The following is a 27,123-nucleotide window of genomic DNA, read 5'->3' as shown; positions in this document are numbered from 1 at the left end:
TAATTATTGAATATACATTTTGTATATCCACCTGTAGGTACCCCAGACCTGGAGCACTGCCCTCCTGTCAGGGCTGGGGTTTTGGGGTCGGGGCATGCACAGCTCACAGTGGGGGCTGCAGACAGAGCTGAGGCAAAAACCTCACATTGGGTCACACACAGAGGACACAGCAGGGGACATGTGCTGGATGCCTGTGGACACCTCATGCTGCCTGAGAGGCACATTCCTGGCAGCCAAAAGCAATGAAATGCTGTGGTTCTAAATGTCTGCTGACATCCCAGATCATTTATTAAATGTCTACAGCACCAGCCCGGAGAGGGAGCTCTTCCCTTAACCAGCTGCACAGCAAAGCAAGCCCCATCTGCTCCAGACATTCCAATACCCCTAGAGAATTACACCTTTACTGCACAGAGGTGAAGTGCAGCACCGAGGGCTGGATGACCCACAGTGAAATGCAGAGTGAAAAAAATAGCAAGGAATGTAAAGCTCTGCTTGGGAAACTCTTAGAAAGTAGCAGTATAGCACATCCTGGTATAAAGTGTTTATTTGAGACTTCACAATTAACACAAAGTCTTCCTGTCAATGCCTTTTTTTTTTTTTCATACAGTCAATAAATTTGTATTAATCCCTCCCCCATGCATGATTGCTGTTTATTAATCTAAGCCTTTTTATTTTCATCATGAAAAAATAAAGCGTTTCCCCACCCTTTCACCTGTTCCCTGTACCAGACTGTGCTGCATTACAGAGGAGATGGAGAATGGCTATGCCTACTGCTGGGGGTGAAGTTACTCCATTATTTATTGATTTACTCTTTTTTTAACAGAAAGTGTTAAATGAATCAATCACCCAAGAAAAATAAATATATCATAAAGAACCAGAAGCTCTGCAGTATCCCTTTTCTTGCCATCCAGCCCAGTCCAAACACATACCCTGCCCACGGCAAACTGCTCTGCTCACAGCAACGCTGCCGCCTGCACGTACAGCTGGGAACTTACACTGGCAAAATCTCTTCCAAAGTACAGCCACAAGCCACAGGACGTATTTTAGATGCCAAATTTTTATACCTAGGCAAGAGAGATCCACCTGGAAGCCAATTACCTGCGTTCCACTGATGGGCTTTTACTCAAGAGCTATTCAACCTTGTGCTTTTCAGGAAGTATTGGCTAAACACACACATGGGCTCAGCCAGAGCCTGGCCTTGGGGAGAGGGGCAGGCAGTATGAAGGGTGTGCATGTTACTCGTGGCAGTGGAAGCAATTTCTTGTATTAATGTCTCTTGGATGTGCATCTCAAATTATGCTGCTTGGCTCGTCTCGCAGTACTTTTGGCACCAGCCTCGCAAATCAATTATTCAAGTGCTCCCCCTGCCCTTCGAGATCTTCCTTGGAAGAGGGCAGAGGGCAAGGAGGCTTTCTCAGAACACAGATGGTATTGGGTAGGCCATGAAGGACAAGCCCCACGTTTATGCTTTATTGAAAGACTGTGCAAAAGGGAATACTGCATCAGAAACCGCAGACTATGTTTAATCAGTCCCAGCCACTGGATTGGAAACCCACTAACAACTGCTCCGATTGGTTCGTTTGGCTACTTTTTGTTGGTTTCTTTCTTTTTTTTTTTTACATAAATAATATAGACCGACAGTATAAACATTTCAGCAACCATTTCTAAAAGACCAGAGGAGCCCTTTTAGGAGCCAAGAAACAACTGCAGGATTCAAATTCCAAAAGTGTCTTTGGAGTCATCGAATCATCAGATTTACACGGCACCCAATGACAACAACATTCAGTCGAGCTCGATAGGACTGCTGTCTTCCTGACCATCTTCTGTGTCATCATCTTCCCCAGTTCCCATCAGACTGTTTAAAAGATTTCCTAGAATAAAATACAGGACAGTCAAAATCATTAGTTTTACATTCTCATCTCAAAATCATTTAACTGATCTTCCATCCTGCTACAGTACAGATTTCTGTAACAAAAAAACCCCAAGAGTTTTGAAGTAGAAGAGTCTCACCAAGACATTAGTAATCCCACACTGGTTTCCATTATGAATATTGATTTGGGAAGCTGTATACTCTTAGCTGTACACTGATACTGTTCCGTCTCCAAGAATACACTTGAAAAACCCAAAGTCACATATTTATGTGCTACAGTTGCACCCTCAGAGGGAAAAAAAACCCAACCAAAAGAGGAAAAAACCTCCAGCAGTGAAACTCTCAAAAAGAAGCCACAGTCTGCATCATGCTGTAAAAAAATTGTCTGAAACTCAGAGGCATCAATTTAAAGATGCCTGAATTGCTGAAAAGCAAATTACGGATGGTAAAAACACGATGTTCATGTTTTTCATCAGACTTTGGATATCAGTGAATTGACATTTGTAGGTAAAGCTTCAAGGCACTTTACAAAGCAGCTTAGTTCTCAGGGAAAACATTAATTTAATTCACACTTTACTCAAGAGCCAGGAAATGAGGGCTGAATGTCTCTATTCCATTTCAGTCCTTGTAGAAGGGCAGCATTAATTTCAGAACTTCCTCTTTGGACACATTCATGTTGTATCAGCACTGATTAGATCTCTACCAAAGCCCTATACTTGGTTTAAGAAAAATCAGTCACTGAACTCTGAGGAAATTAACTTTAACACCAGTAAGATGCTTTTTTACATTAGGAAGCTATAACATACTGTCAGAAGTTAACCATAGGAGTCTTTTTAGTACTTCTCCCCTTCTCAGTGATAAAAGTCTACAAGCTCCCGCAAACTACTTTCACATGCAACCCATTCATCTTGTATTCTACAGCAGGGGCTGTTCCTACAGGTTATGAAAAGAATTATAAATTCCTTAGAACAGATGATCTGTTTCCAACACAGGTGTTTTATCCAGGTCACTGATCAAAGCCTGGAGGTACCTACAAGCAGAGCTTACCTAGCAATCCCCCGTAGGACGAGGTCTGCTTGGGCGGAACTCCGAAGAAAAGCTGTCCTATTCTATCTAGGTACTGGAGGGACACAAGGTGAAAAAAAGGCAATTATTTCATTTACAGGTGGGAATATCAAGGCAAGGTAAAGCACCAGCTCTTATCTACAAAGCTGGAGACAATCAGCCATTATTTCACTCGTTCAGTGAGTTAAATCCTGTTTATGAGTAACTCACCTCATTATACATGGGGTCTCTTTTCAGCGAAGGTTGATACTGTTCACACAACACTGTAAATACTGTTAGTTTTCCTCTAGAAAAGAAACAACCAAAAATGTAATCTCAGTTAACAACTGAAAAGAAAACCAAGAAGGACATGATAGAAATGAGACTGTACCCATCAACTGCCAACAACAGAAACCAGATGAAGTTTAGCAGTGGTTGCACAAAGGGTGGACCCTTCTCTATCGAAGGATGTTTCTGTGTGTACGTCGTAAAAACAACGGATGCGCTGGTCTTATTTTTTAAGCAGAGAAATCTGAAAAAGGAAAGAGAACGGGGCAAGTTAAAAACAAAGGGCAGAGAAATGGTTTCACCATAGAAAAAGGGAAGCCAAAATCTACTTCACTATGCATAGAGGCCATCTCAGGCTTGAACTGATGGCAAAACAAAACTGTTAAGAGATGGACATCTTTGGGGATGGTTTGGCCATCAGCTGAGGAAAGGGAAAATCACTACTAGGACACACTGTGAAATAGGCAGGTTGGGAGGGAAAACAGACATTAAATATTAATAGAATGAGTTTAACCAGGCTCTAAGCAGATTGTACAGGACAGTTACTAAAAGAGAGCATCAGTTTGCAAAATGTGGAAAGACTGGCTACCCTGTAATTCACATTAAAATTATATTGCATCTAGTGGTCCAGGATTTACTATGCTGAGTTAAAAACTGAATTAAAGACCCATTCATCCCCAAACACATCTCTTTTTAGTATGTATCTGTCAGTATTTGTTGACTCTGTCATTCTATTCCACCTCAACATAATGTGGCATCAGGACCACTAATAGCTTGACACACATGCCTAAAAACCTCATAATAAAGCTGTACTTTGAGCTCCCAAGCCATTTGTCCCCAACAGATCGATCCCTCAAACAGATCAAATCCTTGTTCAGGTCCAGTTAATTTAACTGGCAATCTCTGCAAGTCCCATTGGCCTAACAGGCCTTTTATCTGGGACAAATGCTGTCAGCAAGCCTTAGGAAAGCTGCCATGAGCCATGTTGTTTTTGATGGCAGGCTAGCCTCTAATTCTACCCTCACATGTGCAAGGGCTTGGGGCTGTTTTGCCTCACTGACAGCAAGGAACTGCAATTATTTTCATTGGAGAATAAACCACCATGCAAGAGGATTTAACACAGTATTTGACATGTATGTGAAGGATGCAGTAGAAATGCTGTATAAACACTGAAAAAATAATCTTTTAACTTCTCCACAGAATTTCTCCCCATAAAATTGTTTGAGTCCTGCACATATTGGATTTCCATAAAGGATTTGCTATTGCTCAAAATCACAGCAATCTATAGCAACCAGCTATGGAAAGCAGGACAAATCTGACATGACAGCTCACTGCTGCCAAAAGAGAGACAAACTTGCTCTCACCTCCTCCCTCTCCCCCAACACCTACTCTCTCCCTGACTCCCTGCCACACAGTCCTGTCTCCACCTCCTCCTCAGACTCCTCCGTGAGCTGCCTTCTCTGCCTGAAGAAAGCCATCAGCTGATTAAACACAGTAAAATTGGCTTTGTCAACCTTCATTCTACATGAGCTCTGCAAAAGCACACAATAGCTTCCATTCCTACCTCCTACAAAATAAATGCCTAAAATAAGAGCCAGCAGCAACTCTGTCAAGGCAGAACCATCAAGCTGCTGCTCACAGACCAGGCTGACCATGACAAGTTGCCTCTTAGGACCTGAGTGAGAGCAAGTTGTATGCTAAATACAGGGCCTGCTTGAGTCCAGTCCAGTGAGAACATACAGATAAGCCCTAACTAGACATAAAGTGGTGTTAATAAAGCTAAGAATCGTGCTTTCAGGGTTAAACAGATTACATTCATTCTTCAGGCAATTAACATAATTTCAGGTCTCGACCTTAATACATTATTTCACATTTTTTCTCCCCAGTCTGACGAATTTAAACACATCGGTTTTCAGACAGTTTTCTCCTGTTGTTCTGACCAGTTTCACAGTTTCTTTTGCAAAGGCTGTGTGGTTAAATTAGGTCCCACACATAATGTCATCTCAGCAAAATGCTTCAGAAGAAGTTTAACACCTACTGTAGTACTGCCTGAGCTACAAACATGTCCACCTCACTGCGGTATCCGCGGGACGAGGAGTATTCCACCAGCATATTTGCACAGCCCTCACCATCTGTCGAGTGCAAGAAGTGATACCGAGATTCACTATAGTTTTGCTCTAGAAAAAGAAAAAGGAAAAGGAAAAGGCTTTTAAGAAATCAGTTCAATGTACCTGAACATAAAACCAAATTTATTAGCCTTGTACTTTATTAGCTGGTAAAAGAACAAGGGTTACAGGTGTGGTATATAAACAAGACAGCTAGTAAAAAGTCTGTAAGTAACAGATAATATATAAAGGGAGATAATAATAAATTTTACTCTAAGCACATTTGAACAACTGCTGATAAATACAGTTTACTCAATTACAGCTACTGCTGACTTGAACTTTGGTTGTATAATTTTATCTAAGTGAATGCTGACACTTGATGTGCTATCACCAGTGCTCAGGACAGGAATCAAGAAATTCCATATTAGACTATGTGCACCAAGAAGTCAAACAGCACCTTTGGCATCCTTCTTTCATTTCCTCTTTTTAGTTTAGCTCACTCTTGCTACCAAAACTAAAATCACTTCCATATGCTGAACAGAACAGCATACGGAAAAATGGTGTAAGAAGTGGCAATGATTTGTTAGAACCTGAAGCAAAGGATTGTGCAAAATCATTGCAATGACAAAACTGGATAGCTGCTAATCTTTTGAATTTGAAAGCGTTGTTTTAAAAATCTGAGCCTTTTGTGATGAAACTCAAAAAGCTACAGACTATGAAAATGTAGGCACTTTGCTCTTCAAGAGAACAGTGAGCAGGCAGCTACAAAATGGGGACTTTTACTTACAGAATGCTTATCCTAATTTATCCTGTTTCTTATTGTAGCAGCCTCTAACTTGAATGCAGTGAGAAGAATCCTCCCTTTCTGGCTGGCAGCAGCCATCAGGCTAACAAAAATCCCAGGAGAGCAGCTAGGGAATTGCCTATGGCACACAGAGGCTGCAGCACTGACCATTACTGGGTCAGGGTTGTTACATGAAACCACTGTCACAATTTGGCAGCTACTGAAAAATGTAAAATAAACAATTATCTTGAGAAACCACAGAAAAAATGGCATGTACTCAACTGTTCTCAATCACCTTTGTTATGTTTTGAACACAAGACTGTAAATAGTGGCTATCACCCACAAGTACAATAATTATTTAGAGCATTTTGTGTTTTTCTTACATCCCATCACAAGTGATAAAATGGCTCATAAATCAAAGGCAACAGCATTCATTTGGAAATAACCCTGCTGGCCAACTTCTCAAAAAGTACTTAATTACAGTCTGTTTTGGATGCCAGGTGATGTATTTCAATCTTTGTCATGTTTATCCAGGATTTAAAAACAAAAGAACTTGCCAACAGAACATCTTTGCTCCCCGGCAATTTTCCTCCTAATGACACAATCAAACTACGTCAATGTCTAAAGGATCAACCTGCCTTTTACAGAGAGCCTCACAGCAGTTGTGTTTTGGATTTTACACTAATATAGAGCTACAGACCCATTATTTTTCTGTAACATTAGGAAGACATTAATGCAAAAATCAGATAATGGCAGAAGTCAATCAATCATTTCCATTTCAGCCTCCTTAGAATACTCCCAAAGCAGATCTCTTAACACCTTGCTTTCAACATTTTCAAAGGAAAACACAGAAAAGCCAGTTGATTTTTCTTACCTTTCCACAGGGTAATAGCTAGTAACTGGTGTAGTTTTGGATGTCCAAGTTTTCCTGATCCCCCACTGGACCATTTTAGTGCTCTGGATACGAAAGCCACTCTTTCAGGAGAATTTGGATCCATTAAACTAAACAATTTAGCCAAGTTTTCTGGAAGCAATAAGATTGAAAAATATTTAGCACTAAGAAAAATAAGATGATCTGCTGCTTCTAATGCAGCTCTAAGATCCATCTTTAGGACAGGCAGCAATGTTAGTTCCAAGCATGCCCACAGAGTCATCTGGAACCCACAATTCTCTAACAAAGTTTCCCCCAGACCATTCCTATGGGGAAGGTGACCCTTAGCCATGTTGGGAAGGAATCCAGAAAGGATTGCAGCTTTCAAGAGTATTAACAGGTCACTGTGAAGGGAAAGCACAACTAAATGTCACCAAGCCAAGAGCAGAGGTCACCTCACCTAAAAGATCTTCTGCTACTTTTGCATCCGACTTCTCCAAAGACTCCAAAACCAGCATGGACAGATCAGCAGCACTGTTTTGCTACAAAACAGACACATACTGGCAGTGATGAATGTATCAGGGCATAAAAAGAAACATCAACCAGAATTTTGGCAGCAGCAGGTTTAATGCTTTTATCAACAGCTAGGGCACAATATCAAGTCTCAGCCTTCCTGATAAAAAAATTATAGTAATTTGATGGCATCAAAGAGAAGCCTCCAGGAAAGCAGAACACAGGCATTGTTTGGATGCTCACAAACACTACTGCTGCATGTTCCAGCTTGGCATAATCCTTCTTTGTGGAGAAAGGCTCAACAAAGAGATAAAACAAAAGATTACAAAGCAATTACCCCAAACATTTACCACTGAGAACCCACCATTCATCTCTCAAAATCTTGGGAGTAACAAATCCCTGCCCTCAAGCCACACACACAAAACCAGTGACTTACCTGGTTATGACTGAAGAACAGTAAAGCCCCTGAATACATTAGTTCTCTTGCTTCTGCATGTTTTCCTTGTGACATATACCTGAAAAAAATACCAAAGCCATGGTAAAAACGACCACTAAGTAAGTTGTGTATGCTTAAAGTTACTTATATTTAAGGGATTAAAAGATGGCTAAAATTTAAAATAACAACAACAAGGAATTTATTTTTAAATCAGGTTAATTTCAATAATGATGTAGCTTGAACTGCAAGTTGCAATTCTCTGCTCCAGACCTGATGGAATAAAATGAAGAATATAAGAACGGAAATTGAAAGAGCTACAAATATGTTTGGGGCTGGAACAAGAAAAGGGAACAAACCCAAGATTTCAACTGAATAAAAGATGCCTATGTACTGAGCCTCTACCAAAGCCATCCCAGTGAAACAATTTTTGGAATACCTCCTGGAGAGCTCACTGACCCTTCCACTGGTCCAAGTCCCTCTGACCACTACAACTCTGCCAGGGGACATCAGCCTGTCCTAGCCCTCTGCTGAACCAAAGGAGCTCATCTCTATGGGTCTGAGAGTAAGATAAGCACAGCCAGCAAGATTCACCATGCAACACTTCAAAAGAAACAAAATATAATGCTTCAAAACACACTTCCCACCTTTCCCACTTAAGAGTTAACGAAGAAATAAGGAATTAAAGAATTTGCTCCCAGTGGTTACCTCAGGACCTCTTACCACAGAGCTGTGATTGCAGCCTCCTGCACATTGTCACTGTCAGTAACTACAGCTCTTGGAGAGTCACAGCTCTAGCTTATAAACACAGCATTTCCCATAAAAGCAGTTTAGGTGTGGCAGAGTTTCCAAATTCCATTTCTCTTAACTGCTACTCAAAAAGTCTGTGCTCTCAGTAGCTGACTTGCTCATATCACAGAGGTAAGTGTCACTCTACCCTGCTGCTTTGGCACCTTCACTTTGGTTTGTCCCCTGTGACACACCTGGCTGGGCTGTGCCCGTGTCACCCCTTTCTGCTCCTGCAGCCCCAGGGCCCCTCAGGCTGTTCCAAAGCCCGAGAGTGCCCAGGGACAAAGGAGGGGTTGGTGGCTCTGGGGGTGAAGCAGGACAGCGTGGCCATGGGGGTCACACCAAGCAAAGAGACAACCAGAGCATCCCAAACCTCTTGTGCTGTGCCCCAGACTCCTGTCACACGTGTCCCCTACTGGCAACACCACACAGACAACAAACAAGGGATGAGACACTCCTCCCATCCTGCCCATCAACTCTGAGACACGCCAAGGTCTTTTATCCCAAACAGAACTGAAATAATGGAAGGCACGACAGTAGTGTTTTGGAATAATTCTCAACAACTCGGATTTGCAATCACCATGGTAAATGTGAGTCAAATTAATCCATAGCTCCAATGTTTTTACAGTTGGGCTCCCATCCAGTTTTGCTTCTAGGAGTTGGACTCAGCATGGATCCACTTCCACAAATTCTACTTCCAGTAGATTCACAATGCTATATGGAAGCTCTTAATCTGAGAACTATTACAGACGATATTAAAAGCTGCTGAAAACAATTTTATGATATAAAATACATTTTAAAGAGCTGAGGTTTTTCAAAGAACTTTTATCAGAAAACTTGTTTAATAAAAATAAATATTGATGACATTTCTCTAAATGGTATTAAAAACAAGAGAAGTCCTGGAGCACATAATTTACAACAGAAAAAATTACCTAGAAGGACCAGAGAAATAGAAATGGATGTAACAAGGATATTACACTTTGAAGAGTGACTCAGTTGCCAAGTCATGAAGAGAGAAGAGCTCAGCCCAGCCAGCCTGGGGAGTAACAAACACCACCAGCTCAGGTGTATCTGAGGGAGCTCAGGCTTAGGCAGGAACAGCAGTTTTCCACCTGCTCTGTGGATCACAGAGGGATAATAACTCTGCAGGAGGCAGGCTTATGGTAATCTTTCCTCCTCCACTTCTTCCCCTCCTCCACCCTAAAATACATCTCAGTGTATGAAACTGAGTCAGGATTTCAAGTTTACCCTCTGACAGACAAGAAAAATGTTTTACAGGCCTGTGTGTTCAAAAGGAATAAGCACTGGCTAACCCAATTACATTTTCAGAGCTCAGGTCATCCCAGTGAGCATTAATGAGTCTGAAAAAATGCTGATTTTTATCACATTTTACAGAGGATTGACAAGACTACCCAGCCATGCAAATGTCACCTTTTCATTTAAATGAACACATCCTTTCACTTGTAATTAAAATGGAAAAGGCAGGATCTTTGATTCCAAATTAATTCAGGGAGGCTTGAATATGTGAGTTAATACATCCAGAAGACTGGAGGAGAAGTGACCTCCTGAGCCAAGACTTCTCACACCACTGCAGACACCACATCACATAATCCCTTCTATAAAATAGGCCAGGCTTTGTCTTAAATTTAGATTTATTCTCAAATACAATTTAAGTCTTAAGGCCTGGATGGTGCCTGGCTGATCCCATCAGAGGGGTTATGGAAGAACAAACTGATTTAATGTGATGGTGCTGGGACACAGGGCAGAGCAGGGCAGGGCAGGGCAGGGCAGGCTGTCTGATGTATGCTGGGAGCACAAGCAGCATTATGCACCAAGGACTTTCCTCCCCACTTTCTTGCATGACTGCTATTTTTTCTGTGCTTACTCATAGGCCTGTTCTCCTCCTAACACCGATGAGGGCTGAGGATAGGGGACACAAGACACAGGACAGGGAGGGTGGTGTCCAGTTTTGGACCTCTCACTTCAAGAAAGACACTGAGAGGCTGGAACGTGTCCAGAGAAGGGCAATGGAGCTGCTGAAGTGTCCAGAGCATGAGTCTGATGAGGAGCAGCTGAGGGAGCTGGGACGAAAGGAGGCTCAAGGGGAACCCTTCCTCTATAACATCTGAAAGGAGGATGGAGCCAGGTGCTCCTGGCCAGTGACAGGATGACAGGAAATGGCTTTAACAGGAGGTTCAGGTCAGACACTGGGAGAAATTTCTTCACAGAAGGGGTGGTCAAGCATTGGAACTGGGCCCAGGGAGGTGGTGGAGTCACATTCCCTAGGAGGGTTCAGGAAACACTTAGTGCCACTGTCCAGCTGACAGGTGATTTGGCTGAAAACCAAAAGTTGGGCCTGATGACATCAGAGGTCTTTTCCAACCTAATTGATTCTGTGAACCCAAATTTCCATCCTGTTCTCCCCCAGCAGAACCACAAGTAAACAAAGCTGGGACCAGCTGAGTAAGCTCCTAGAACAAACACCTTCTTCTGTGCCCCTGCAAGCAAGGGTCTGCATGTTAAATCTGATGAGAGAAAGGGTGACCCCTGCAAGCTGCAGTGGACATGAAAAATGAAGCCTAAAAATGCTTTTTTGTTTTTTTGCAATAAAAACAATTTCCTTATGACAAAAGAAGCAGTAGTAACATTTCTGAATAAATGTCCTGCTCTACTTAGTCACTGTCACGTACACAAATACTACACCAAGTGGAATTTACTCCACAAAGCTCCTCCGTGCAGGCGACTCTGGCCACCCTGAGAGCCGCTCCTTTCCGACCGCGGCACCAGGGTGAAACAAAGTAACCCCGCGTCCCGGCGGAGCAACAACCAACCTCGAAACCCTGGAACCTCACTGCGCAGCCACCTGACACTTACAGCGAGCTGGCAGAGCAGGGCTCCGCTCCAGGATGGCCCCGGGACACGGGGCGAGCCCCGACCCGAGCGCCAGAGGACGCCCGGGGAGACACCCCGAGCCCATCCCGCTGGCCGGGGGGCCTCACTCGGCCTCCCCGGAACGCGGGGCCACCGAGCGGCGCTGGGGGACGGGGGCCGAAACTCCGCTCTGCCCGCGACCTCTGGGCAGCGTGACGCAACACCGCCGGCGCGTCACCGGACAGTGCCGGGGCCGCCGGGGCGTGGACCGGGCCGGAGTGGGGGTTGGCCCCCAAAGGCCGGCGAGCAGCGGCTCCCCCGCCGCCCCGAGCCGCTGACAGAGCCGGCGGTGCCGGAGGCGGTGACGCGGCCGGGCCGGGCCGGGCCGAGCCTGGGGCCGCCGCTCCCCGGCCCGGCCCGGGCCCCGCTTGGGCCGGAGCCGCGCGCCCGCCCCACCCCGCCCCCCCGCGGGCCAATCAGAAAGCGGGGCTCGGAGATGGACGGGCGCGGCGGCCAATGGGGAGCGGCCGTGCGCGCCGCGGGCGGCAGCCGGGGACAGTGCGTGGGAAGGCTCTGGAAGGCCGGGCGGGGGAGGGGCGGCGCGGCGGGCCCGGCGCGGCCCTACCTGAAGAACAGCGTCCGGTACATCTGGTGCGCCTCGTAGTAGTCGCCCTTCTCGACGCTGGCGCGCAGCTTGCCCTCCACGCGCTGCACGCCGCCGCGGTTCCTGCCGCCGCCGCCTTTCGCGGCTTCCTGCTCCGCCGCCATGATCGCCGCCGCCATCAGCGCGGAGGACGGGGAGGGGAGGCGGCAGCCGGGCGCATGCGCACCCAGCCCCGGCGCCCCGCTGCCCGGCTTCCGCCCGTTCGGACGGCGGCCCGCGAGGCTCAGCCCGCGCGGCTGCGCGCCGCGTCCCGGGCGGTAACGGCGGCTGGGCAGGGCGAGAGAGGAACGCCGGGAGTGGAGCCGGGGCACGGCCCGCCCTGGGGCGCACAACGGGAAACCGCAGGATAACCGGAAAGAGTTATAACAATCAAGGAACGACGGAGCGCGGGCGGTGAGCCCGGCTGAGGCTGCTGTGGCTCAGGGATGCGGGCAGGGCTGAGGGATCCAGCGCCCACCCAGCGGGGCTGTGCCCCAGTGCCACACGCTGCTCCTGGGCCTGCCCGCGGAAAGCCCGAGTGAAACCCCCCCACCCCTGCCCCAGCTCGGGGCGGTTTTGGAATCACAATCTTTCCCCACTTATTTAATTAGCTGATTAAAAAAAAAAAAAAAAAAAAAAAAAAAAAAAAAAAAAAAAGAAAAGAGGTTTTATTTCTTGTTTCAAGTATTACATGCACTTTCAAAAATTAAAACTCTTTATTTAAACATCTCAATAGCATCTTGTCAGTTTGGAGGCAGCAAAGAATAACAGACATTTTGAAAAGCATTTACAAAAATACATTGCACAAAGTCCTATCTTGCTTTTTTAAAAATAAGTTAGTGTTATTCAAAATACTCCCCCCCAGCTACCTAATTTCAATTTATACAGGATAATTCTAATTTTAAATATGTAACCTATAATATGAAAACACCTGTACACGTGTCACCTACTCCTCTGCGCAGGCCATAGGTTCTGTCTCTAGGTCGAGTGACAAACAGTTCTTCACATGGAGACTTTTTGTATTTCAAACATTCGAGGACTGTTGTGCAACATACATAACTCAATTCAGAAAACCAGTCAGCAGGTCCATGTGTAACAGTTCTGTGTAACTACAAAATGCACTAGAACAGCAAGATAAAAATTCTGCAAACAAGTGAATTTCAGGAATCTTTTCCAAAGAGGATCTTCAAAGCAGCAAAGGCTAAGGGGGGCAATAAGCAGTTTCATCTGGTTCTATGTGAAAGTGTTGTTTCCAGGAGCAACTCTACTCATCTGGTACCCGACTAAGGCTCGTGGGGAGGATCAGGAATGCCCGTGTTTGCACACAGCAGCGCTGAGCTCCAGTCCCTCTTGTAAATGTGACGCAGCGAGAATTACTGCAGGCTTGTTTTCCACACACCGAATTCTCACAGTACATTTATGGAGTGTAACAATCAACCAGTCTAAGGAAATCTTGTCCCATAGAGATCACTTTGGACAAACTAAGGTAGTGCAACTGCAGTACAGCAGTGTTCACTGAGCAATTCAGCAGGCTTATCAGCTCCGAGCCAGTCAGTCAGTACATCAAGGTCGATTTGGGATTGACACTAAAAAAAGAACAAACTGGCCAAGTTGCCATGGTAAAAACCCTTAAAATAACTTCAGTTACTTAAAGTTATCCCTGACTTTTAGAGCAATTCGCGGCCACAAATTACAGTAAAGCATTCTCAGTCGCTGGTGTTTAAACTGGTTTTGGTTGTGTTAGCTTTCCCTGACAGTAGTATTTATTGTATTCAATATGTAGCAAAGAAGCCCTTTTGGATCCACCAAAAAGGTTAAAAGCAACTGTCAACTAAAGGACACCTTTAGCCACAGCAGTGTTCAAAATGTACCACAGTTTTTGGCTTATGGTGCCAAGCTAGCAAAAGTATGCAGTTAAGTCCTGGATTAAAAAAGAACAGATTCCTAGTTGCAGAAAGTGTGGTTTATTCTTTTAAAAAAACCTATACATTCATTTGTAATAAAACGTGTGTCACCTGTTTGCCAACTGGGCTTTATGAACCAGAGCTGTTTGCATGCATTATTTCTCTCAGCATGGACACAGAAATATGAAGCGAACTGGCAATTACAAGCTGAGCCTTAGAGCAAATAAAAATTGGCATTTATACATTTCTGCTGACAGTCTTCTGCCTTTATCAGAGGATCAACAGTTCTGCAGTGTGCATCTTGCATCCTCATCCTTTACAGATTCCAGTGTTGTAGGCTTCCCAGTATATACAGATTAGGAACAAAATGTACAAAGCAGCCACCCCCAGCTGTAGTGTGGATTACTCGGCAGGTTTCCCGTGCACTCTGAACCGATAGAGGCAGGTGTACTCTGCATGGCCCCAGTTAGAGAAAATCTTCAGCTCCACTATCTGGAATGCATCTTCGTTTTTCTCCTGGAGAAGGAAAAAGCAAACACACAAGCCAATGTCAGGGTTCTAGCATAAACAGCTGCAACTGAAGCTTTCTTAGTTATTAATGACTGCTGGTACTGGCAGGAACCTAAGCTATGCTTTGGGAATTTTCTGTTCCTTTGAACAGAACCCTCCTTGCTGTACAAGTATTTGTGAGTCTGAAGCAGCATGGAACAGACTCTTCCCATGTTTAGCAACTTCCCACCATTTGTGTCCACATAGCAACAAGCCTTCCTCCCCTCTCATCTATTAAGGCCATAGGTTTGAGGCAGAGGTAGATACTTTTTACCTCAGCTTCTACAGTGCCCAGATGAGAACAAGGCCTTTTCCCTTTACTGCTCATTGCACACAAGTGTAGAAAATAAAAGTAACTTTCTCCTGACACTTTAAATCTTATAATCCAGACTTACCATCACTGGAAACATCTGCAGTGGTTCTCCATCTTGATCATAGACATACTCTCCTAGAAGCTTGCCTTCTTGATATTCAACATCCAGACCCTGTAACAACAGGATAAAGATTTTTTTCTTCCATCAAATTTCCAATCAAACCCAAACTAGAAGCATGCCTACACAGAGTATCTATCAAGAGACAGCACTTGAAGGATAAGGCCAGGATCAGAATGTTTCCCATGTAATTTAAAGTTCAAGCACAGCTCTGTATTCCAGTTTCCTGCCCTGTAAATAGTTGTGCAGTTTACATGTTCTCATGGTCAAACCCTTTAATTCTCATGGCCAGTCCTGTATCACAGTGTACAATATAAGCTGCTCAGGACAAACAGAGAGAACATCAAAGCTGAAGATTCAGATGCTTGCAGGTGACTGTTTAAGCATTTAGAAAAACCTGATAAGAAGTTCTCAGATATCATAACTGCTCTCTGATATACCCTGTGGTCTGTTCTGTTCCAAAATCCTACCTACACAACTGTGGTGCTGGGTAAAATGAACTACAAAAATTATTTAAGGCACATCACAGATAAGGTGCAGAGACAAAATGGAAGGATAGTGGGTGGAGAGAGGAAGAATGGGAAGGAGGATGAAACAAAGTGTATAAAATAACTAGATCAAATAAAAAAACATAATCTCCCTCTGAAAGTGTTTACTACTGTATAGAGCAAGAATAAAGAAATAACTCACCCAAAATTAGTTGCAACACTTCTTACTCAACCTCAAAGCTCACAAACAAAAGCAATTTTTAAAGAACAATGAGTGAAACAATTTATCATCTTCTTAGCTGTCCTTCCTGAAGTTACTCTTCTCCAAGGTATGTAACACAAATATTCTGTGTACAAACATCAACTTAAATTCAGAGACAGACTTACATATACTGCAAAATTCCTAGGAGCACTGGTGATATTTCCTGTTGGTGAAAGAGTTTTTGGTATGTGTTCCAGGGTAAAGGCAGTTGGATAGATCTTCATGGAAAGTCTCACCACAAGATAGCCCTGTGATCCTTTGAACGCCCAGCAGTTTCCTGGATACATGTCCGGCTGCACAGAAGGAAGGTGGAGAGAACAAGATGGGACACAACAATAAAAACAATGCTACAGTGTTTTCTAGTTTATTGTAATAAAGAGTTGTAATGAATTCTGAGCTCTAAGGGACACTTTTAAACAGTAAGGTGCAGAAATAATCTCCTTGGTGGAACTCTTCAGGAAGGCAGCACACCCACCTGAGCTACCAGTGGTGTTTTAAAGACCTGCCTGGAGATCAGCTCTCAACAGGAACCCCCCCAGCCCTCACTCTGCACAGGTCCAGTGCACCACCCAAGCTTCCTGAGACTCTCAATTTTGCTAGACTAGAACTTAAGCTGTGTCCAGGGACTCCCAGAAGAATCCCACTCTTGGGAACACAGCTCCAAGTACCTGTGCCCCCAATATATTACAGAGATACACCCAGCACCCAAAGAGCCACCCAAACCACTCAACACAAAATAACATTGCTGCATTTGTTTACTTGGCCTTTAATTACCTGAATCACCACTCTGGGAGACTGAGAGAAGTACCACAGAGGAATTCCAAAGAGGCTAATTAATGCTGTCTTGGTCTCATAGGTTTCAGAACAGCGAGTACCCAGAATGCTGCCACCTCAAAAAGACAGATCAGGTTAGCAGAAATAGAAGTCTTCAAGAGGGAATGAGTAATTAAGGCAGAGATTTATATAAAGCCTAATGAACATCAGATTAAAGATATTGTTAAGATCTAATAATTTTCTGTGGATACAACGCTTCTATCACATACAATGTTATTTTAAGAGCAGGTTAAAGGTTTTTCGTTTCTCTCTTATCCAGTTGCAGACATATTGAGAACTATTCTATTTATGTCCAAGCACACTTAGGCTGATGTACAGGCCTGTAAACACAATTGCAATGATCTAATGGTCAGGCAACACACAAAAATGCTCTACTAAGCTTTACTCTTCATTTTAATATTTCTAGTAAATACTACTAAAAGCATGAATAGTAAAATGGTGTTTCCTCTACTATTTACCTCCAGATTCCAAGGCGAAATCCACCATCCCAGTCTTGTCTTGAGAGTAGAGTTTCAGTGCATTATTTACAATAATCTGTGCTTGCTAGAGGTGTACACATACAAGAGAATGGAAGGAAAAATATTTTAGTAATATCAAGTGATAAAATAATTCATATTTATATATCTGTGAAGTTGCAAGCATCTTTCTGAGATGCTGCACTTCCTTGAAAGCCTCTATCAAGGCAGAGGCTACTTTTAATGCATGGCTGTCTTAAAATACAAGTTCATACTGCATCTTGACTGCTGGTTTGGGTTTGTTTGTTTTTGTTTTTTTTTTTTGAATCTGCATTCCTTCTTCCCAAGACCCTGAGCTGCATTTCTTTGGTATACTTGTTTCTTGGGAATGCAATTTTCAAGATAGCACACTTTAAAAAACAATGCAATTGTTGACAACAGGCAACAATCAATGCTGCAAGAATACACTCAATAAAGCATTTTCTGCATTTCTCCTAATTTCAACTGATGTTCTTGACATCTCTTAAAATCATTAACATTTATATTGACAGTCATGCTCCACAAAATGCCCATGAAAGAACTCTTTCCAGTTTTAGTTGAACTTTTGAGACCTTAAAACTCACTCACCGCTTCTGTGATTCCAGAAATCCCTGCATTAGTCACAGCATTTGTAACTACTTCAGATGTTACTTTTTGGTTTGTTACAGACATATGGAGAGTAATATTTTTGAGGATCTGCAACTCAAGATCCCGCAGCAAAGTCTGTAGATCGCTTTTGCTCACAAAATTGGAGGTAAGCCACTGGAGAAGTGATTCAGGCAAGTCTTCTTGTTGATCACCAAAAAGCATTAGCTTGACAGATTCCTTAACCTGGGCATCTACCTAGTAGAAGCCATTAATAATTATAATTATTAGTTTTTATAAATATATATAAAATATACAACAGGTACATAGCTAAACCATTATCACAAGTCATTATTTAGGTAAAAGTTGATAATCCCATCTCAATATTGTTGTATTTTGTTGGCTGTGTGCCAGTCAGACCTTTTAAAAGGCTTCCAAAGAACTCAGGCAGGATTTTTTTAGAAATAACTCTCAGATAACAAACCTAACTTGCTTTTACATGAGTTTCTTTTCTGTATTTCCATGGGTTAGCAAAATACATCAACAAAGTACTGTACAGAGAACTGCTACTATGTCATAGCTTCCAAGCAAACCCCTGCCATTGTAGAAAACAAGCAATAAACTCCTCTCTAGTAAAGTGTTATGCACTAATGGAAAAATTCACAGTAACCTTATATACAACACTGTCATTCTTTAAGATTAATACTACCCCCATGTTACTGATTGCAGTGTATTTCAAGATAGTTAGTAAACAAAACCAAGTAATATCAAATTTTACTGGGACAGTTAGAGAAGTTGCAGAACCTACTTTTTCATGGATGACATCCATTTTCTCACAACTCGTCTTCACACTTTCCCCAGCTAACAGCTCCGATTTCATAGAAGCCAGCTCTAGTTCTAGCTTTTTAATTTTGGACATAAGTAGACTGTATTGATCATCATCTCTGACAAAAACAAGGAGTCAATTATTAGGAAAGAGTAGTTGGAATCATTCCATCAAATTCCAAAGGTGTGAGAATATACTTGTCTAATACAAAGTGCTCTCCCAGTTCAATTGTTCACCACAATACACACAGTGAACTTGCACTTGTAACATATTGTTACTTAAGGCATACTTAGAATTAATATATTCAAAGCAAAGTATTTTGAAGTAATGGAAAAATCCAGCAGTGATGACTTCAGATTATCACCAGGCTGACAAGTTAATAACTCAAACATATACAGATTTGGGGGAATTTAATGGCTTCTGGCAAACCAGTCAAACTTTGTGTGAGTTTGCCACTGGTTAGAGTGAGTCTCAGGCTACCTCACTCAAACCAGAGTAACTCCAGAGGCAGTGTTGAGTTACAAATAGCAACTCATATATGACCAATATAGATCAGTGTCCAGTGAATGCTATGGAAAAAGATCTCAACTATCATTCTAAAGCCATTTTACATTTAATTCTAATTTAAATGGCAATTCAGCAAATATGCCAAAAAACAAGAGACAAAAATTAGAATTGATACAGTTCAATAATTTAAATATAAAGCCCATCAAAAGCAGTTACTGTATATTTCACTAAGTGATCTGAAGGAAAACGAATGCATTTATAAGAGGATGAAAAGTCCCTCATTCTCCTATACTATATAAATAGCTTTCTCTAATGAAAGTGTAGTTGTAGGGTTGCCCCCACACTGGAGGAGAGTCCTGTGCTGATGTTCAGCACAATTGAAATCCAGTAAAAGACAGAAGTGCTCTTGTTGACAATACAACCCTGCAGGGTCAGGTAACTGACACAAGATAAAAATCACTGCCAGGTGGCAACAGGAGTGAAAAAGCAAAATGTATTTGTAAAAGTGCTTATACCTCACTGATTTTGATTTGGCTAGGTCAAACTCCTTCTGGATGTCCTAAAAAATACAAAAGATAAGTTTTAACATATATAATGAAATTCAAGTGAAAGAAAGAGGATAAAGAATGTTATATGAAAATAAATTTTAGCACCACCTGTATGGTTCTGTGCACACAATTATGTTTGTGCCTCTGATTAACAAGGTTTCATTCCAAATAGAACCTGCCTCAATGGTCAAGGGAATAACTTTTAAACTTTGGAATATAACCCTGTCCAAGAAGGGGGAACCAAAATACAAACAAGTTTTGAGACTTAGGGAACTGTAATAGCCACAGTAAAGGAAACTGCTGTTTGGAACAGCAAATAAAAAAAGTCAGTATGTTTTTATCAACAGGTTACAATTAGAACAAATCAGCAAAGCTCACTGCCAATACCTTGGATTCATCTGAGAGTTTTCTAAGAAGGTCTTCCAGCGTCTGGATGCGCAACTCATGCTCTTTATGTAAAGCCAGGAATTCAGTCTTAAAAAACAGGGAAGAAAAAGGAGGTGTATTTTGTTTTGGAGTACAAATACCATAACTGGTATTTTCTGCAAAGTGCACTTTTCATTCCGTTCTGTCAATGTTTAAGCGATTTATCCTGCAGGTAGTGTGAGAAATTACAGAATCTGTAATAAATACAGAAGTCTGATTCAGCTGTAGGAGGGGCTATATACAGGGAAGTTTACCACAAAATCCCTGCTTTGTCACTAGTCCTTCCTACAGTCTCCTTTATCTGTATAGAAATGAGATAAATCCAGTAGCTTTTCAGTAATGTAGGAATCTACTTTAGGCCACCTGTCTGGAATTAATCCTTTGTCACCAATAACAAAGAAGGAACAAATGCCCACAACTACTCCCTGGCCCTTACTACCTATTGATTACTTCTAGAGCAGAAGAAGAAACCTCCAGCCAAATCACTCACAACCTGCATTTATAAAACAGAACAATCTCTATCAGGAAATATCAATAACTGACTGTCTTACCTTTTCCTCCACTTTCATATCTTTAAGATATTGACTCATCACATTTTTTATTAAATTCAATGTTTCACTTCTGTCACTCATCGTGGCAACCTGATCTTGAAGATTCTGGAGTAGGCTCATCACTTCGTTATATTCTTTGTTTCGGTCATGGCACCTGTCAGACACGAAGGCCATTTGCTTTTCCAGCTCACTTATACGACCAAAGTCAAAGATATTTATGGTATCCTAAAATATAAAGATAATGCTTTAATATATAAAAATCAACTTATCTACATTACTCTTGTGCAACAAGTAGTTATTGCAAAATACTGAAGACATGGAAGTTAAGAGATCTTAAAATATATGCAAGTTCTTCCCTAGACTGTTCTCCCTTACCTTTGGAGGTTGTACAGAACGAAAAGAATCATCTTGCTGTTCAGGAACATGAACAGAATCATCTGTTCTCTGTAGTCTGCCAATTCCTGTCCAGTTCAATGGAGGTAATAATGAAATTAAGCCATTAAGCCTCCAGAACCACAAACCTAGAACAGAAACAAAAAGTAACGTGTGTTCAAAAGAATTCTCTGTTCCAACTGCTTATATCTACAAATGTCTTTTTAACGACACAGCTACCTTCAGTTTACAAGGCAGGTGCCACACAATGGACACTGTTCCAGTCTAAACAAACATCACCACAAAGCCAGCTTTAAAATTTTTACATCAAGCACTCAATAATATTAGGGAACATCCATCAGTCCCACTCACACAGTTGTGAGGCAGGCAACTTGCACTTATATATATCATGGTACAGGCCTAAACTCATCCTACTGCTTCCCAGGCACCTTGGTCACTTTTGCTGATTGAGACAGGCCACATTTTCTGAAGGCAGATGTAAATGCTGGTCTTTGGAAAATATGTTGCATGATAGACTTACTATATATCACATTGCATAAGAGCTAATAAAAGTTGGAAGAAACTTAGGCTTTCATGAAATTACACTTATTTTTGCAATATCTTAGTGGGAAGTAGCATTTTCTACACAGGGTAAATTCTTTCCTTGTTTACCCTTATACAGAGGACTTCGAATCCCCACTGTAATTTTCCAAGAAGCTTCATCTTCTCCACAAAATAGCTACAAGTTTTTAAGACTCACAAAGACATGAAACTGCTTTTCAGAAATGGCCCAGCACTTCTGGTAAATACTTCAATTTGTTTCCTTTCAAAGTTGACAGCTGGCTTGAACGCTGTCTACTACTAACCACTCTAAAGTGAGCAGTATCTTAAGAAACTAAAGCAGGGTCTAGAGCAAAGGAAAGACACTGGATGAGTAGGTAAAAACTTAACGACACTTTTATAGAGACTGACAAATCTATCAGTACCCAGCCTACTCCTTCATTGCTACTCCTATGAAGGGAAGAAAAAAGGATTTCAGTGCATTTACTCACTCAGCCACTCTGTCTAAAGAGCTCAGTGCAATTAAATCAGGGATATTGCTTTCATGACAAGGGGAAAGCTTGCTGACTTGTTGGTACCCTGGAAGCTTGAATTACTGCCCTGTTCACAAAAAACTTGTTCTTTTTCAGCTCTGCATCTTTTTCATAAATCAACTCAAAATGCTATTTTGGAGTAGCTGTAATAAACACACTAATTTGTATTATAAGTGAACAATTGACATACCTAGTAGAAACAGGAGTGGGATAAGAAACAGTAACCACCTGTAGTTCTTTGGAAGGCATCTACAGAAAGAGAGGACAGTTTACAAGAACACATTTACCATAATTAATCGATTTATATTATAACTGGGTAAATAACTTGCTCACAAAACAATTATTTCAAAGGATACACACCTTCTTACAATAAACACCTTGAGGAAAGACATCAGAGTAACAAGTTGATACCACCCAGTTCTAAGTAACCTGAACATGCCAGAAGCTGCCCTCCCTAGAAGACAAAAGGTGGGAGTGTGAAATGTAATTACTGCAGCACATGTTCAAAGAAACCAAGCAGAGGGACATGCAGCTGTGGCCAACAATGCTTTGCACAGTGAAGAAATGCATGAATAAGGCAATGCATGCAGCTTTTTAACATCTAGATACTACAAGTATGACAGCATTGTAACACCAGCCACTCAACAAGGTCAACAGCCATGCAAAGAGATGAAGTGGTCACTTGTTATGACAATGCTACCTTGCTGGAAATTCAGTATTCATGTCTGAGCACAAGTTATCACACACTGGAGACCTCAGTATGCTCCAGGAAATACACAGATTAGCAGCAGCAGTTTTTGGTAAGAGGAATACCAATATAGCAATTGACTGCCAAACAAAACACACCCCATTATTCTTGACACCCCATATTCAGTGCTATTCACACACTCATTCCCTCTGGTTAGTCTCTTGGTTAGTCGCCTGTGAACAGAAATACACCCTCTCATTAAGCATCTTTTGGCCAATAAAGTAGCACATGCATTTCAAGACAAAACTACAGCATAAGCATAGCTGAATTAGTGTAAGCCCCTGCAGTCCCCTAATTTGCCAAAAGGAACAGGCAATGCACACACACACAGAGATTAGAATAGTAACCTGGAGAGAGAACGGCCAGCCAAAGTAGAGACAACACCTTCTGCGACACAAGCCATCCCGTCGCTCCCGCTGTTCGCAACACGTGAAGCATAAAGTAACCTGGATTATAACAAATTAACTCCGTGTGGTAACAGCCACAATGGAGCTGGAGATTCTCTTCAGTACATGCAGTTAAAGAGATTCAATCCCCTGCCCATCACATGTTCTGCAGAATTTTAAACCGTACCTTTCAGTAACCTCAAACTTGGTTCTTCACTACTTTAAAGCAAAGCAAGCCACTAATAAATATGGAGTCAAGTAAAGCCAAGACAGTTTAGAAACTGAATTCTCATGGACAGAGATAAACAGACTGAACACTACCTGTGCAGTTAGAATATCACTTTTCCAAAATCAAAGTTTACATTTTGTAACATGTTTATCTAACAATGCCATGCAAAGTGTAGCAGAGAATAGCAAGAGTACTACCACAAAAACAAGCTTTAAGCACATCATTAATTTAAAAGCATCTTATTTGTTCAAAATTATACATCAAGTTCATTATCTGGATTACTGTGCAGAAGTGAGATTAAAAATTTTAAATTCTAGTGATGTCTAAGAAATATTGATAAATAATAGAAAGTATTCCCACTTAAAAGTTGCAAGCAGCAAATATACATTAAGCTGAGTGTTCCCAAGGATGTTCAGTAGGACAGTTCTGTATCTCTTAAAGAGAACAAAACTACCACCAACCTCCCCATCCAATGCACTGTAATAAAATGCTGTAACTTAAAGCCTGCTGGGGCCAACAAATACTATGTCCAAGACTAGGACCAATCTTTCTACAGAACAAACTACACCGTATATGTTTAGAAAATAATCCTACATTCTTAGATTAGCAGATATGTCTGGGTTAATCTGAGGGATTATAGATATACCAACCCAATGTTTTGCAAATCATTTAGGTGATTGAAGTGTCTCAAATCATTTTCCTTTGCTGAATAAAGAGCACTCAACAGATCCTTGATGCCTCTGTCATTCAAGCAAGGGAACGCTCATCTCACAAGGTAGATTCTATCCCTATATAAGATTCCTGTAAAAATTGACTATCACTAGAACAAAAATAAAATGTTAAAACCCCTTTATTCAAATAATCTGCATACCAGTATCTCATACCTTGCTTTCATTTAAAGTCAGCTTTTCAACCTAACAAGCATAGAGATCTCCCCAAAGTGCAATAAATTAATATGATTTGTTCCTTCTGACATACGAGGTGCGTGTTATCCTAAACCTTGTTTTCACTAACAGGTAAGCAGCCTGCCAAGCTTGTACAAAAGCCAAAATCAGAGCAAGAATTCAGACTGAAGAGGTGTTAAGGAAGTTAGTTGTCTAGGCACTTTACATTTCTACCCTACTTTGACAGATGAAGGAAGGGAAAAAACTCCAAACACAAAACATGTCTGATTAGCATTGTGAGACTGCGATGCAAGATAAAAGCAAACAAAAATGTCCAAGTCAACCTGCAGAAGAAAAGGTGTGCCAAATGGTCCTTGCTACCCTTTTAGCCCATGAGGACTGCATGTGGTCTGTGGTGTATATTTCAAGATGTTTCTTCCCTTTACAGTCATCACCTGTTGGTTGTGGTAACAGTTGATTAATGGGATAAAGCCAGGATCAAGTCAAGATCTGTTACAAGATAACTTGAACAAGTCTATCTCACATCATCAGGTATCAACCCAAAAACTGCTAAGCAAACTTCAGGGAAGGAAATTTGCCAGGGGAAATACTACAGTACACCAGGGGATCACCATCCCCCCCACATTTAAGTTGCAAACCAAATATTTACTTTGTAGCTTCCACAGTGTCAGGGGCTGTCTGATACTACTGTTACAGCAACAACCTGGTGTAGAGCCCAGGACTGAGACTACATCAATCACTATACTTACATATGGATTCCTCATTCACACCAAGATGATGATCTTCTCTGTAGAACTCCTTTACATTCATGCTTCCACAGTAGTCTGAGTGAGCTGCAACACATCCAAAAAGCATACATAGGTTCTAATTATCAAATTCAAAACCTTTCATAGACAGATTTTAGCTAAACTGGCTTGATTCTCTATTAAAGTCAGATTACTCTAAGGAAACCTGAAAAATTATTGAGGAAGAAGCCTACTCTGTGTAATCTTGTTCTTTCTTCTTTAAATATCAGGAGGCCTCTCAGTTCAAAAAAAATCCTTCTGCTCCTTTTCAGATAGCAAAGTTTGTAAAAAAAAAAAAACCGAAAAAACAAACAAACAACCCAACCAACCCTCATCAAGTAAGTCCCTGTTCCCAACATTCCATCAAATGAGTCAGCCATTCATTACATATTTGTGTTGATTTTAACAAACTTGTTACAAGAAGGAGAAGAAAGCATTAGGAATTATAAGGCTCTGAGCAGAGAGAAGGAGGAGGACAAAGTTCTACTCACATGCAAAAATCAGTTCCCTTCTGCCTATGGCAATTTAAGTTCACTTGTAGAGCAGGTATTATAGAAGAGAAAGCACCAAAGAAGAAATGAATGTTTTCAGGGAAAACAAGATGTGCTCTAAAGTAGTGCAGAGTGATGAGAGCAGATTGAGTTTTGCAAGACAGATCTAAACGAGCTTTAAGTGCGCAGCAGGTTTAAAGGTGATAAGAGAGAATGAAAGACATTGAAAAATTAGAATTTGACACTATCACCACAGTTTTTAAAAATCAACTTAAATTTCTCAATTCAAAAATTACTCTCTACCAGTTTCTAGTAAAATCAACAGGTGGATCTCATATAAGGGAATCTGGATACTCTCAAAACAGGAAAGGTACAAAACGTGTAGCACAAGTGAAGTAATAATAAAAACTGAGAAAGACAGGAGCCAACCAAAAGACTATAGAAGAAGAACACTATAGTGCCAAAGATGAAGTCCATAAGAAAAAAAACCCAATACACAAACTCTGTCTTTGTTTGCAGACCAAGGAAGACAACTGAAAAGGTACCTTTATATTCATAACCCAGCTTCAGCAAAACCATTTGAAATAGTTGCACTAATAGTGATGCAAAAGATGCTGCAGCATTTTTGACCAATCGTAGGATCTTACTCATGTAGAAATATGTTCCTCCTATTGAAAAAAACAGTGTGAATACAAATTATTCATCCATAGAAACACGTACTTCTGTTCTCTGGTCACCATTAGCTTGTCTAAGAGTGAGGACGAAGCAGGAAAAGCCTTTGTTTAGCCAAGAGTATGAAACTCCAGAAAGTGTGGTTTGAAAATTCTGGGTGTATTAGATATAGCATGAAAGCTTTTGTGAGAACAATACACCCTGGATAATGACTTCAAGGCAAAATATATAACTTCAGCAAGAACAGCTTTGCTTAGTGTGAATGCAGAACTCTGAAGAACAATGAATTCCTTGCTCTTGGAACTCAGTATTTCTCACTGATGTGAAATGCTGATCCTGATTTTGGGGTCACAGTCCCAAAGAGACACTACAGTGTTATTTTGGATTCGGAAGAATGAGGACTGCTTACCATCTTCCCTGCTGTTACATCAGAGGAAGTTCCTACAGAGGTCTGCCTGAAGTGCTAAAGACACACCCTTCTCCAGAGCCACAGGAACAAAGCCAAAATCCACCACTGCCACTGTTCTAGACTCAGCCACATGCCAAAAACCTGCCATGACTGACTGTGTGCCTTTCCCCACCCACACACTCCCAAAGTTTGACTCAAACCCTTAGATTAAAGTTCAAACAAATGTACAAAGATGAGGAAAACTCTCGCATATGAATACAAACTCAAGAGTACAGAAAGTTTCCATGCAGTGCCATTGAAGTAATTGACTGTTCAAGTCAAAAGAATTCCACCCTGTGCTACACACTAACTAAAAACAAATACTCAATTCAAGCATTTGAACTCACATCATATAGCTCAGACAGACTAATTTATTT

General features: G+C 41.6%; 2 protein-coding genes across 11 annotated transcripts in view; both read right to left on the bottom strand.

Moving 5' to 3' along the window:
* Positions 1 to 526: 526 nt before the first annotated feature.
* GET4 (guided entry of tail-anchored proteins factor 4) lies at positions 527 to 12,467 on the bottom strand. The gene is made up of 9 exons (XM_053991849.1): positions 12,194 to 12,467; positions 7,912 to 7,990; positions 7,423 to 7,504; positions 6,966 to 7,115; positions 5,241 to 5,379; positions 3,306 to 3,446; positions 3,146 to 3,221; positions 2,918 to 2,990; positions 527 to 1,871 (listed from the first exon to the last, which is right to left on the bottom strand). Exons 1-9 carry the CDS (start codon positions 12,349 to 12,351, stop codon positions 1,783 to 1,785), a joined length of 987 nt encoding a protein of 328 aa, XP_053847824.1. The 5' UTR covers positions 12,352 to 12,467; the 3' UTR covers positions 527 to 1,782.
* Positions 12,468 to 12,908: 441 nt separating this feature from the next.
* The window catches only part of SUN1 (Sad1 and UNC84 domain containing 1), a 33,477-nt gene continuing 19,262 nt past the window's right edge, over positions 12,909 to 27,123 (bottom strand). For 7 of the 10 annotated variants that reach the window (XM_053992521.1, XM_053992529.1, XM_053992522.1 and 4 more), the window contains 17 exons: positions 26,172 to 26,294; positions 25,100 to 25,183; positions 24,674 to 24,784; positions 23,178 to 23,276; positions 22,443 to 22,536; positions 22,273 to 22,331; positions 20,992 to 21,137; positions 20,617 to 20,841; positions 20,027 to 20,113; positions 19,607 to 19,650; positions 18,567 to 18,702; positions 17,762 to 18,016; positions 17,138 to 17,222; positions 16,620 to 16,735; positions 15,971 to 16,138; positions 15,060 to 15,149; positions 12,909 to 14,631 (listed from right to left, as the gene is read on the bottom strand). In XM_053992521.1, the coding sequence (XP_053848496.1) occupies positions 14,518 to 14,631; positions 15,060 to 15,149; positions 15,971 to 16,138; positions 16,620 to 16,735; positions 17,138 to 17,222; positions 17,762 to 18,016; positions 18,567 to 18,702; positions 19,607 to 19,650; positions 20,027 to 20,113; positions 20,617 to 20,841; positions 20,992 to 21,137; positions 22,273 to 22,331; positions 22,443 to 22,536; positions 23,178 to 23,276; positions 24,674 to 24,784; positions 25,100 to 25,183; positions 26,172 to 26,294 (2,036 nt within the window). In that variant the 3' untranslated portion in view covers positions 12,909 to 14,517. The remainder of the gene's footprint in view (positions 14,632 to 15,059; positions 15,150 to 15,970; positions 16,139 to 16,619; positions 16,736 to 17,137; positions 17,223 to 17,761; positions 18,017 to 18,566; positions 18,703 to 19,606; positions 19,651 to 20,026; positions 20,114 to 20,616; positions 20,842 to 20,991; positions 21,138 to 22,272; positions 22,332 to 22,442; positions 22,537 to 23,177; positions 23,277 to 24,673; positions 24,785 to 25,099; positions 25,184 to 26,171; positions 26,295 to 27,123) is intronic. The other 3 variants (XM_053992525.1, XM_053992526.1, XM_053992530.1) reach the window with 3 other exon arrangements.

This window comes from Vidua macroura, chromosome 16 (genome assembly GCF_024509145.1).
Source record: "Vidua macroura isolate BioBank_ID:100142 chromosome 16, ASM2450914v1, whole genome shotgun sequence".
NCBI lineage: Eukaryota > Metazoa > Chordata > Aves > Passeriformes > Viduidae > Vidua > Vidua macroura.
Note: the sequence above shows the minus strand (reverse complement) of the source record. Positions and strands in the feature narration are given on the sequence as shown.